General features: G+C 36.1%; 1 protein-coding gene across 10 annotated transcripts in view; it reads right to left on the reverse strand.

Annotated features, from left to right (window-relative positions):
• Nucleotides 1-14,445, reverse strand: part of NFIB (nuclear factor I B) — a 465,213-nt gene that overhangs the window by 114,602 nt on the left and 336,166 nt on the right. Inside the window, exon 1 of one of the 10 annotated variants that reach the window (XM_037850908.1) lies at nt 2,594-2,717. The exons of the other annotated variants lie outside the window; for them this stretch is intronic. Within the exon in view, the coding sequence (XP_037706836.1) occupies nt 2,594-2,633 (40 nt within the window). The 5' untranslated portion in view covers nt 2,634-2,717. Of the gene's footprint in view, nt 1-2,593; nt 2,718-14,445 lie in introns of those variants that run through there. 10 annotated transcript variants of the gene reach the window in all.

The raw sequence follows: 14,445 nt of genomic DNA on the forward strand, positions 1-14,445 counted from the left end.
ATATAGAAGCACACAAAAAAAGAGCCTATAAAATAATGAGACCACAGATTTAAAATTCTCTGACCTCTCCCATCTTTCAGGATAGCTGAAAGGGATCTATTGACTAGCTTTAGGAGATGAACAGGTAAAATGCTACTTCAGGTTGAAAATTATTTTGTGGTCCCATCCCATATACACAACGCTGATAGAATCAGACTAAACAAGGGACTAAAAAAGGTCCCGATGGAAAATATCGGAAGAACTGTTGTTCTATCAGTGAAATCCATCATCCAAAAAAAAAAAAAAAAAAAAAGCTAAAGCATAACCAAGGCAAAGTTTCTAAATGGAAAGACATGAAAATATTTTGTGTTTAAAAAACTATCCATTTGTTTGACATCTATACGATTTTCTCTAATTTAACTGAGTAATGTGTAAGCAAATCTGTGCAAAGAAATATCATGAATTGTGATGTCATATTCCTTATAAAAAAGATCCCTTTTCACAGTGTCAATTAAAACTAAATTTGGCTCTAAATACTCTGTGACCGCTACCATTTTTAAGGTTAGTTGAAAAGGATCTATTGACTAGCTTTGTGAGCTGAACAGTTGGATGCTACTTTAGATAGAAAATTATTTCTTTCACTCTATAAGAATAATTATCACAGCGATCACACAATTATTATAATTATATCTGTAAGAACTGTTATTGGGAATTTATCTCTGAAACAGTCTCATGCATTGCAGGGGACATTTATCTTTTTTAATGATCACCAACACAAGTGTCTTTTTGTAGCTATATAAATGATTTTACCTCTTTCTATTAATATCCTCTTACATGCTTTAGAAGCCAAAAGAGACAACCCCCACATTTTTCCCCAGAACAATTGTCTCAGTTAAGCCGGGCCTGTGGCAGTTCTGGGACAGAAACGTACACTTCCCCTTCATGGTAACATAACATTCAAAATGTGCTCTCCTAAAAGGTTGGAAACCACCCCCCTCCCCCATCCCAAAAGAGCCCCTCAAATCTGTGTTTCATAAACTGAACTCTAAGAGAAGTAGCAATAAAGTTTATTACAGACCTAAAGTATCTGCCTAAATCCGGTTAATTGAAAAGTGGGTGGAGAAGGCTGCCAAATTAAATGTTTACATTAGCACAGCTGTATTGTAAAAACATTCTGCCCCCTGTGCTTTGTAATTATAAGATATTTCTGGACTGTGTATCTCTACAAAGTTTATCTCCACTGCCAAGAGTGTCTTGGCACGGAGCGCCTGCAGTTTTTGGCAGCCAGGACCTCTCTGCGCGGGCAGGATCTAAAATGGCTGCCAAGCGGCCTCCTGAAATGTCGCCGGCCTGGGCCTGCCTCGCCAAGGGCAAAGGCCAGCCCGGCCCGGGTGGGGTCTAAAGTCTGACTTAAATGAAGCCAAAATGCATGTTTCCCACATAAATAATAGCTGATACCACAACTTTTAAAAAAGCTGTCTGAAAAACTAACTACAAAGCAATATTGGCATGCTACAAGTTAGAAAGTGGTAATGAGGGGTCTTTTATGAAATCCCATTCACCTCAGCATCTCAATCATGCAAATTCCAGCCGTGCTTTCTACTAATGAAAGAGACTCATTTAATTTTGTGGAGGGAAAAAAACAACCTGAACATAATGAAACATACTACAGAAAATCATGAGCAAAGGCAACAATTTCGCATTTGCAACGGCTTAATTTTGACAGGGTCTTATAATTGTTATCAAAGCATATGTGTATGAAAAATGAAAACAAATTTTTTAAAAATGTGCTTCCTTCTCTTCCTGTAAGAGGCAATGCTTCTGTTACATCATTAAATAACAAGTTTTTTTTTTTCTTTTAACTTTTTATACCCTTCCATGGCCATTACCTCAAAATTGTGGGAATAAGCTACAACCATGGCACAAACCCCAGCTAGTTGTGGCACTCAAGATCAAATCCATAGTCCCTGCAAGTTCCAAGGCTGAAACAAAAGGGTGACAAAAATAGTGGGAGGGAGGAAGGGAGAGTCATACTGCATAGAACTGTAGGCATAATGATTTGCCCTTAGTAGGAATATAAAAAATACTTTAAGGATGAATAAAGAAGAAACACTTGATAAATACTCCGAGATCTGGCACTGTCTCTGTCCTTTTTTCTTTTCTCTATTAAACTTAATTCCCAACTAAAATGCTGTGTCCACAGCTGCCAAATATTGAATAATGAGGTCACTGGATTTTTCTCTGTTGGGGTGTTCCACAAGTTTAAGCTCAGGTTGAGAGACACGTTAGGCCTGGTGTACTATCCTGTAATCATAATTGGCAGTGACTACTGTTCAGTAATTCTAAGCTTCAACTGAATCCAACATTCTTGCCTCTGCAGAGAGATAATTCAGAGGTGAAAGATGAATTCCATAATGCTGACAGAGTCTAGAGGTATTCAGTATATTCATAGTGCTTATTCACTAAATGTCCAGTCTTTCTAGCTTTAACTCTATGTCCACATAGCACAGCCACACAAAATTTTTACTTAATCTTTTAATAGTATATTTGAATATTGTCTATTCTCCAGTTTTTACTTAATCACATACACACACACATACACACACATACTTACACCTCCTGGACGTTTGGAAGGCAGAATAATTTCTCAGCATTATGATTCTGCACAAAAGACATTCAGGGACTTGAAGCCTTTGTTTAATTGGTTATCAACAGAGTCAAGTCACACAGCTGTACAACAGTGGGCCGCTCTCAACAGACTGAACCAAATTAAAGTTTTGGTGTGTTTGTAAAATATCTCCAGTTCACTGTTAACTAATACTCTTAAAACTTGAGCTAATTTTTTTCACTTTCATGAGATTTTATGGTCTGGTAATTCTAACTTGTTAACCTTTTCTTCCTTGAGAGTTTCCAATTCTAAAACAATAATCTGTTCAGCAAACAGGAATTCAATAAATATTGATTGAGCACCATGGAATTAAGATAACACACTTAACAAAAACAAACTAAAAGATATTTTGGGTTTTGTTTGATTGTTTCTTTTTTCTTGTATTGGTTATTTTTTGGTACATATGACCAAGTAGGTATATTTCATCTCCTCAACTAGAATACAAGTTTCCAGACATTCATGCACTTTATGTCTTACTAAGTGGATAAGACAGTGAAATGCATGTGAAATGGCTATCCACACTTGAAAAGGATCCTAGTGAGGATAAATGGTGATTAGTTACATAAAACATTAGTGTCCCATACATTGCATGTGCTTACACATATTAGCTCATCCACTTCTTCATCAACAAATATTTGATGGATGAACACTAATAGAATAATAGTAAAGCCAACAGTCATTGAGCATTTTTTTACATGTCCAGCACTGTTTTTAGTGCTATATGTAGATTTCATTCTCCACAGTAACACTATGGAGAAGGTACTATTATTATCTCAATTTTCAGATGAGAAACCTTGCCCAAGGCTATTCAGCTAATTACTGAAAAAGCCATGAGTTAAACCCAAACAAATCTGACTCCAGGGTCCTAACCAAATTGACTGTCGTCTCAAATTAAGGGTGTCATCTTTAGACAGAAAAAGAAATTAAGTCCAAGTAGAGGTTTTACTTCTACAATTACAGGGCTCAATGACCAATTTTCCTAATTTTTGACACATAACTTCCCTGATTTTCCTGGTGGAAGCCTCCTTTGAGGAGAGGCTGCTGCTGAGTGTGGTGAATTTATGTTGTGGTTTGGAAATGCACACAAACCGGGAGGAGGATGAGACGAGAAAACCTGTTTTTTCTATGGTATGCCACAAATTGAGGACTAAGTGGGTGCAGTCAATGGAAAGGCAAAGGGCCAGCTCAGTATGAACAGCTCAGCGCAGTGATAAAACGTGAACACCAGACACCCCTTTCAAAGCCACTACCCTCTTCACTCCCCACAAGCCTTCTAATCTCCCACCAAAATCCCGAGACTTTACCACAGGATCAAGTAATTCCCCGTCTAAGCCACATCTTGCAGTTGACAGTCTGACTTCTCCCGCTGTGCCATTTTCACATGAATGCTTCTGCAGTCTTAACTGACATCCAGTGGTCATGGACCTGGCCTTTTTCTACTGATACAATGTGGCTGCACAGTAGAGCCAGTGTCCTTAGCCACCTAAAAGACAGATCTGCTGACACAACTTTCACCACCTCCCTGTATACAGGTAAGTGGGACTCAAAGAAAGAGAACAAGCCCATATATTTTCGTGCTTCAGTTTAGGTGGTCAGTTACAACCCAAACCACAGCCTTAGCAAATTCCCAAGGCCAAGTGCCTCAGCATGATAACCCAACTCGAAAAGATGGCAGGCTGTGCTCAACGTTCAGAATCTAAGTGGAAAGATTATGTTCCATTCCCTAAATAGCTCTCCTCCAGAAGTAACTTTAAAAATCATCTTTCAAATTTTATTCTCATATTTGTAATCCGGTTTTCATGACTTCAAGGTAGACAATTTTTAAAACTCAAGACAAATATTGACTCATCTCTACAACCAGGCATATTGTGTTAATAAGAGAATGAGAGAGTAATCTGCTGCGTGTTAAATTTAATGGCTGTTCAGATTTTCATTTCAATCAACATCCTTTCCAACACCAAGGTTAAATTATCAATGAAAGAAAGAAATGATACTTATTTCCAAATTTGTTAATTCAAGAAAATGAATTATTCTTATTTCTGCTGGAGGCAAAAACAGAAATGTTAAGAAAATGGAATTATGTATCCTTTTACCTAAATTCATAAAAACAGACACAGCTTAAAATTTCATTTTACTACTTTGGATGTATAACATAGTCATTCTCTTGCTAGTTTTACTTATGGGGCCTTTTTTAAAAAAATAACAACTTCAAAAATGCTTCTGATAAAACGGTATAAAATTTCTCACTCCACTGACCATAACATGAAAATCATTTTGTAAAAAAAAAAATATGGTGGATGTTTTCCTCATCCTAGGTAGATGGAGTTATTTTCAGAAACATTCTTTTGAAAGTGCACCGTATTCTATTTGGGGGAGAAAGAACATATTCTAAAATATGCAGAAATATCACCCTTTTCTCAAATAACAACTTAATAAATTTATCTAGACCCACTGGTTGCCTTATTCTTATTTTTAATTTAGTTTTTAACTTGATGCTATTTTTGCCCTTGTTCCTTCCTTGCACCACACCCCTCCTCCCAAAGGACTGAAGAAGAGAAAATCAGAGGTGAAAGGACAAGAAAAGTGTATGAAAATAAAAATGAAATGTTGTCTAACTGGCATTTCAGAACAGAATATCCAGGCCAAAAGAAAAAAATTAATGCTTGCTAACTAATAGCACTTTCCCACATAACTTAAAGCAAAATTATGTTGCTCTGTCTTATGGATAATCAATGCCATAGCCCATTTTTAAAATATATAACTTGAAAATGTTGTGGATTGTGACTAGATTTTTGACATGATTTTTTTAAAAACACATTGACTTACCACTTGGATTGCAATGTTCTTTTTGTCATTAAATTATTCATTTCAAATTCTGAGCAGTATTTGAAACAATACTTTAAACAAAGCCCATATGATTGCTCAGCTGATAACTTTAGATTTGGGGAAGAAAAGGATCAAACTTAATCAGCAAACGCTATGACGAGCACTGACAAAGACTCAACATTTATTAGAAGGCAATTGCTAGAGAATGTAGCTTTAACTGTGCACACATATTTTTATTCATTAAGATGAATAACCAATAAAATCCCACACTATGGTGTCCCAGCCTCATAACACATTAATAAAGTTTCTTAAAGGTTTTGGCAGGGGGCCAGCACAGTCCATTAACTCTTTGCAAGTTGTAAAAAGAAGTAAAGTCATTTCAGGCTGTTTTGTGGTTATGAATGAAACAGCAGGCAGCCTGTATGGAAACGTCACTTTGGATATGGTATTGGTAATGGATGCTTTGCTGCTCAATCAGAGCAGTGTGGGGAGAAGTTAATGCACCCCACCACAACCCAAGACCCAAAGCACTGCAAAGCTAATTTAGTTAAAAAGTGGAGGGAAAAGAGCAGAGCACTCCAAGTTAGGAAGATCTGTTATTTTGCTAATAGGCTGTCACACTGCATCTGGTTAAACTTGCCCACTGTGAAGCCTGAAATTATAGAATACATTTTAAGTGACTATGACTGCTTTTCTCTGATTTTTATTTTTCATACTAAAATCTGGTCACTTGGGCATCCACTTGGTGAGCTCTGGACTGCAAATTCTTAAAATGCCTTTTATTTAACTTAAGGAAAATTCTACCTTTTACACTTTTGTGTTATGCACTTGAATTGAGACATATAAATAACTGCAACACTTGATAACTGAGTGTCTCTGACTTTGCCTAACAATTTGAACTGAAGTGATATATTTCTCCCAAAAGCTTTACAATGGCATCTGTTCTCTTTTTTCATGACACTACAAACATTTTCCTTTTCAGAATGAAAAACAGAAAACTTGAATGAAACTAAATGTATGGAAAACATTGAAGTTGTATAAATATAGTAAATGTAGAGGGTGTTTATGACAGTTTTCTTACGGTTAAAGATCTCCACCTTTCCATCTGTTCCACACTAAAGATAAAAGTTCCTATTACAAATGTTTTTTTTTCAAACTATGATTTGAAATTTTTAAAATATTGAAAAAGATCCTGAAAAGAACTTAAAACCTTTGAGTTTGAGAATACTAAAAATTCAGACTTGCTTAACAAATTGTTTTTGGCACTTCAGTTACGAAGAAAATATACTTAAACACACACACACACACACATACACACACACACGATGAGTCTCCTTTAATCCCCAACGAAATCTGAATAGCATCATTAGTCAGTTACTTCTGACTGTTGAAACCACAAATTGGCTGTAATGATCTGTCACTTCATATGAGGCCCAAAAAAGAATAAAATTTCAAGCAAAAGATATAATTACAATAAGCATAGTAAAAAAAAAAATCATTCATTATTTTAATTTTGTTTTGTTTAAATTTTATTAGGAAAAAAAGAGGAAGAATATTTTTAACTTTCAAATGTAAACATTCTTGAATAAGTGCTAAAAATTCTTCCCATTTCATAATTCTATTTATTCAGTTAGTCTAAATATGTATCAAAATGGCTATATCTCTTGTACTCTGCCAGTTTTCTGGAAAACTGATCAATTTTGATCCTTTTCTTCCCAAAATCTAAAGTTACCAGCAGTGTAATCATATGAGCTTTGTTTAAAGTATTGTTTCAATACTTTAAACCTTTGATTAAGAGAAATGGAAAGAAAGCCTACAATAACAGGTTGAAATTGTATTGAAATTGTCATCTGTGTGTGCATGATTATCTTGTCTCTTGTTTAGTCAGAAAGTCTGATACTCACCAATTAGTGCCTAAAAGTTTAGAATATTAATTTTATATATATATATATCTAACATGAAGGAATCACTGCAACCTAGAGAGGACCCAGGAAAAAATTACAATCCCATTTAAAAACAAGATTGTCCTTAGCATGATGCCTCCTATTACTATATTTAATAAGTATTATTTGTGCCTAACAGTAATATTATCTGTGCTGTCATTTCAAACTGGAAGTAGAATTAAATTACAAAAACTGTTCTTATAATAGATTCAGATATTACTGGAACTGGGAAGTTTTTAAAAGAAATACACTTCATTTCCTAGAGCAATAGTATGAAATGGCATAGAAATGCACAGAAACAGATAGAATGCTGGGGACGTACAAATTGGGTCTACACTGCTTAAGAAATAAAGTAAATAAAATGTTAATCCCAGTGATTTTAAATGACACCACTACAAAATGTAGCACAGATAGGGAAGAATTTTGACACATTGCCCACCTTTAAAATACTAGTGGAGTTACTCAAGTCAAGGAGCTGAACAAACAACAGTTTGAATACAGAAGACAGACGTCCAGAGACAGGAGCAAAGCAAGGTAAAGGAAGCTGGTGATGAGGATACGGGCCCAAAGGTTGCTTATTTAATAACAGAGATGGTGAAATCTCCCTTGTACAAGTGTCCTTCCCATCTCCTATGCCTCCCCAGCTGGCAGCATCCTCCTGGTCAGCCCTCTCCTGGACTCTACAATGAAATCTGATTTGGACTATATCGTCCCATATTATTAAAAATGACTAAGCTGTGACAAGTTTATTATACTTAAGGGAAAGGAAGTTTACACTTGAGCAAAGTCTTCAGCATTCAAGAATTGAAATTTTAAAAATTAAAGCATTTAAAGAATTATCTCTCAGTTAACCAGGATATCATATCAAAGTCATGTTCCACTGGGCTTTATTAATAACTGCAGTTTAACTGGAAGTTGAATATGGTCTTGGTGCTAATGCAAATAAACTGACAATTGTTAAAGAATAGCTGTCACCTCTTGATGTAAGTGTGCATTCCTTAAAAGTGACTTGTTCTTATACCAGAGATAACAAGTTAATAAAATCCCCGAGAGAACCTAGCCTATAGCTATAAGGAACTTTTATGTCCTGCTTAAATGGGCAAACCAAAAGTCTCATATTAAGAAGCAGTGCATTTATTTTTAACTGATGGAAGCAAAACAACTCCAATTCACTTTAAGTTTTGATGAGTCACATAAACAACTTATTGACTTAATTTTGCTTAGAAATTACTCAGATGCTTTTGTTGCTATTCTGGAAAGTTATATAAATGATGTATACTCATTTAATTCTTAAACTGAATTCTCTCTTGAAGGACAAAATTAAAAATATTGAAGTAGCATGCACCTCACAGTTTGATGGGTAAACATCTCCATTAAAATAAGATTTAAGAAAAGTCAGAAGGAAACCAACAAAGGTAAGATTCAATCCAAATACAGGGTTGTGAATTTTAAGTCAAAAGTTTCCATGTTAAGTTTGAACGGGTTTCCTATCAATTAATGTTGTGAAGAATTTAGGAAACCATTTCAAAAGTTTTGCAATTCTTCCGTGAAAACATACTTTTAAACACCAACATAATTTTTCCAATGATATGTATTTTTAAAATATTTGCTAGACTTAAATTATATAATAAAAACAATATCACTCACATTTATAATGTTTTACAACTTACAAAGCACTTTCACAGAAGCTACCTTATCCTAACAACCCTGTTAGGTAGGTATTATTATCCCCATTTCATAGATAAGGAAATTAAGACTCAACGAGATTAAATGTTTTGCCAAGGTCATAGAGCTAGTAAATTCACAGCTTAGAGAATAATTAGCTCAAGTTTAGATAACAGCCACTTCCTCCTTCCCCATTTCAATCTTAGAGACACACAGACACAATATGCATCACATATGAAATACTACACAATGAAAAAACTTTTCTATCATTTTCATACTTACATTATTTGTCTATTTCCATTTATAATTTTATAGGCACTGTTTTTGGATGTTAATATTACATACAACTATATAGTTCTTGTAAAAATTCTATAATAATCTTCCTTTTGAAAAATCTACAATCACACTGACTGGGAAGTTTGTAGTAGAAAGACCAAGAAAGACCAAGCAGTCAGGAGACTTGTGTCTTAATTATCACCCACCACTAAGTAGCCAACTGATCTTTGGTGAAGTTGCTTCCTTATTCACCCTGGTCCTTGGGTTCCTCAGTCAAATGGGGGATTTATAATAAATGATTTCTAAGTCTCCTTCCACCATCCATTCTCTATAGTGGTGGCTCTCAAACTTTACCATGAGTAAGAATCGCCTAGAGAGCCTGTTCTACCCAGGCTTGTGGCCTCACCCCAGAGAACTGAGTTAGTAGGTCAGGACAGGGCCTGTGAATCCGTGTTTCTAACACACTCCCAGCCAAGGCCGATGCTGCTAGTCAGGGGACCACACTTAGAGAACCACTGCTCCAGTCACCCAGGAAACATTCAGAAAATGTAAATCTGACTCTGTTACCTTCATGAAGCCATCCAAGAAGCTGCAGAGCCTTTAGCATAAAGTTCAATGTCCTTCGTGGATAACAATATGTGTCCACCCAGATGACTCCTCCTTCAGGAGCCTTCTCAGGGCCACCTCCTCCAGGAAGCCTTTTCTGACACTGCAATCCACTAAGCTGAGCTCTATGCCCTCCTCTGTGCTCTGGTAAGAAACTGTGATTCCCTCTTCCCTAAAGCTTCAGGGAAACGTAATCGTGTGACTACTTGTCTCCGTTCTCTAGAGCACCTGAAGTGATTTATACATGGACTCCTCTACTTCCATCCCTCAACATTTAAGGAAGTAGAGTTTCCCTCATGTCACACCCTTTCCTTTAACATCCTGAAGATGTTGAGTTTATGCATCGACCACCCAGGCACATTTCAAATGTTTCTAGCAGACCCTCTGTCTACCCTTCCTCATTATTCCTCTCCCTTTCCCCCAAGTGGGTCACATCCTGGCCCACCATCAATCCCCCTTTCCTAAGATGTGGCAAAGACCTGGAAAACCCAAAAAGGGGACATGTACTTAGTTAAACACATCCCTGCACAAGGCACAACCTTCCCCTACTCGTCTACTAACCTGTTCCACTCGTCACAGGCCTTGGCCATGCTTGAGGACCTCAAGGCATACAGGGCCAGCCCCATGGGCCTGTCCATGCACATGTATATACACATACATGCATGCATACTTACACATACCTATGCTTATATGTCTATTATGAAAATCTGGAAACAGAAGACACTCAAGATTTGGGGCATGGGTAAGGAAGGAAGCAAAAGGAAGGCATTTACTTTTCAATTTTAACCAGCGTGTGGTTTGTAATTATTTTCTATGAAAATATTACTTTCATTTTCAAAGTAAATAGTTGGGTAAAAATAATCTTATGTCAACCTTATTAATTAGGGGGTTAGTAAGGCAAGAAATGGAAAAGTAATGGCTATACAGTCTTTACTTAATCTGCAAACACACAAACTATTCATATGGGTTTCCCATAGACCGACCAGCATATTTATACCCAGCACAAAAAAGAGCAAGGCTAAACACTTAGAAAAAGGAGCTTGAAACATGTAACCTCAGGTATATATTTAATCATGTTAAATGAAAAATAGAAGTGCTAGCATTAAACATCTGCACATACTAGTTGATGGCTATTTTTAAGAATAAATGATTGTTAAAAGCTAACTACTAAAGAAAGATTTGAGCATTGGATGGTTAAAAATGTCTGAAAGCAAATGTGTAAAAAGCTATATTGCCCTGAGAATTCTTGCTTATTTTAATCTAAAATGCATCCTGATTCTAATGTACAGAAAGTAAAACCTACATAGCAAAAAGTCACAAGAAATAGTTAGAAATTATTACTTTAAAAATTATCAGATGAACTACAGAGATTATTCTCAAAAAGTCAGTTAAGAGGTACCATTTGTTAACAATGGTTTTCTCTGGTTAACAATACTAAGAATGAATCTAACTTCCTATGTTACACATTTCTGCAATACTCCAATTTTATTACAAAAAAACAATTACTCTTGATATCAAAGCAAAACAGCTTAATGAAGAATTCTCAACTAACTTGTCCACTCACTAGCTTTGTATCTTGTATAAATGGCCCAACATCTCAGAGTTTGTTTTATCATCTTGTAAAAGGTAAATAAGTGATCTCTTCCAAGCAGGACTGGAGTGAAAATTAATTGAGATAATTTATGTAAATTCCCAGCACAGTGTCTTAAGTAGTGATGACAATAAAGTGGGTACATTTTCAATTCTATTGAACACAAAGAATTCAAATTTAGTCAAAAGTAACATCACTATTAAGTAGCACAGAATCTGTCTTGTTTAGAAAAGACATGGTGGCACCAGCTAACTGAGAAGCTAATTGGGGCTTGTGCCAGTTTGGATGTATTAGGTCCCCAAAATGCCATGTTCTTTGATACAGTCTTGTGGGGGCAAATGTATTAGTGTTGATTAGACTGGAATTCTTTGATTGAGTGTTTCCGTGAAGATGTGAATCAATCAACTGTGAGCAAAACGTTTGATTGGTTAATTTCCATTGGGGTGTTACCCCACCCATTCAGGGTAGGTCTGAATTAAATCACTGGAGCCATATAAAAAGCTGACAAATAGAAGGAACTTGGAGCAACTGAGAGTGACATTTCGAAAAGGAGCTGCAGCCTAGAGAGGAACATCCTGGGAGAAAGCCATTTTGAAACCAGAACTCCTGAGCAGATGCCAGCCACGTGCCATCCCAGCTAACAGACGTTTTCCGGACGCCATTGGCCTTCCTTTGGTGAAGGTATACTTGTTGATGCTATAACCTGGACACTTTTATGGCCTTAAGACTGTAACTTTGTAACCAAACAAACCCTCTTTTAAAAGCCAATCCATTTCTGATATTTTGCTTAATGGCAGCACAAGCAAACCAGGACAGGGCTGGTCAAGAATTTTTTTTTTTTTTTTTTTTTGCACTTTTCTAAAACAAATTTAAATAAATAATAAAATATTTAAACTAATTTTAAACAAATCATCACTTGCAAAAAATAAAAATCAACTAAAAAGCTGGGCTTATCCCAAGGGAAGGTATGCACTAACATGGTGGCATGTGGTAGTTTATTAAGTGACGTTGCTGACCCCATCAACTCCCTCTGAGGATGGGAAAGAAGCTAAAGAAGCTCAGAGATGAGAAAGGCCAGAAACAGGATACAACTGAATCTTGCTAAAGTTCATCTGTATCATAGATAAAATGGAAGGTTCTATGCCTCTGCGTGTGCATGTGTATAAGATGTAAGCTGAGGATAGGTGAGTCCCCAAAGGAACTACTGAACCCCAAAAGAGAGATGCTTTAGCTTCCAAAGGCTTCACATCATCCTGATCACGAAGCCCAGGTCAGGCCAACAGAATGTTCACTTCAGTTATCTCGCCCTCATGACACACTCTGGGCTAATGCTGAATTTGCCAAAATTGCTTTCAGTCATGCTGAAGAAAGGAAAATTCAAGTAGACTTTTCTAGTAAAAGGTGGATCAGACACACCTGCAGGGAAAAACCATTTCATGCAGACTCCTGGCCTATGTATTCTACATGGTCCTTTACCCAGACCATGATGGATAGCAGTATTAGTAAATTATAAATAATGTTTATAATAATGTTTGAAAGGTGTCTATTGGACAGATCTTAATAAAATAAAGTGGAAGATGTGACATGATTTAATATTTTAATTCATAAGCACTTTATACCCAAAATTCATATTCTTTTGATTAAAATGACCATTTTGATCAATCTCTTTATTATGCTCAAAGGAAGAAGAGTTAATTTCCAGAGCTTCCAGAAAATAAATTTTTTTCCCATGTTACCTTTTTTAAAAAAGTTATATTCAACCCACACTAATTTCTACATAAAGCAGATTGAATCTAAATTAGATTGAGTTACAAATTATTTTTGGAGTAGGCATGAGCAACCAAAAGATAAGATATAAATTATCTAATTATTTAACGATGCTAGGGAGATATGAAAAAGAAGACACAAACTGAGCAAATTCAAAACCCAAATAATCCTGGAAGACTCATCAAATCCTGTACTGAATGGTCATATTACTATCTCACTTAAGAAATGACTTCATCAGCATATCAATATTTATCTATTTGCTTACACTGTTTCATTCCTCCAAAACATCTGAAGATGCTTTAAAAAATGCACATGCCACTGAGATAAAGCAAAGAGGAGAGTCAATCTGGATGAAGAAAATTAGGGTAAGAAAATAAAATATATATGGGTAGTGATGAAGCACAAAAATGTTTGCCTTTGGGCCCTGATATTTTCTGTCCCAGGTGCAGTTTCTCCTGTGTTTGCTGAGAGTTCCTACATCACTCTGCATCTAACGGCACTTTAAGAGGGCGGGACTGCTGAGGCTGGCAAGGGAAAAAGAATAATGAGGTGTGAGCTAAAATGCAGCATTTGGAAGACATACCTTTTCCCAAAGGAAAAATACTGAAGGGAAAGACCAGTTGTCCAGGAAATAAGGACAAATATTATCACCATATTGAAGCCAAATATTAAAAAAAAAAAAACAAAAAAAAAAAACTTTTAAAATTGTTTTGCTTCCATGATACCTTCAAGAGTCTGGTTCCAAATCACAACCCCAAAACCTTATTTTGTTCTTAGTGCTTTTTGAACTACTCTAACTGTTTCTCCTCAAGCAGCACCTGATAAAAGACTCTACCCACTGGCATTCTGTACAAGCCAACACAGTTTTAAAAAGGTGCTTCAAAAAGACTTTTCATACTAATGTAAGACCCTGAAGGTGACAGGTAAACAGGAACAAGCTGAACTCCAAGTTGAGATCCCAGCCTCATGAGAGACCAATGATTACAGATGTCACTCAGCTCCCCTTCATTTTTTATATTTGATTTTGGTATTTAGTTTATTGCGGATTTTCCCAAGGGCCAAAAGAGGTTATTACTACTGCCCAGATTTGGTTGAGGGTTTGGCACCTGAGATGGGCTGTCCCT

The sequence above is a fragment of the Choloepus didactylus genome, chromosome 10 (genome assembly GCF_015220235.1).
Source record: "Choloepus didactylus isolate mChoDid1 chromosome 10, mChoDid1.pri, whole genome shotgun sequence".
In the NCBI taxonomy this organism is placed as follows: Eukaryota; Metazoa; Chordata; class Mammalia; order Pilosa; family Megalonychidae; genus Choloepus; species Choloepus didactylus.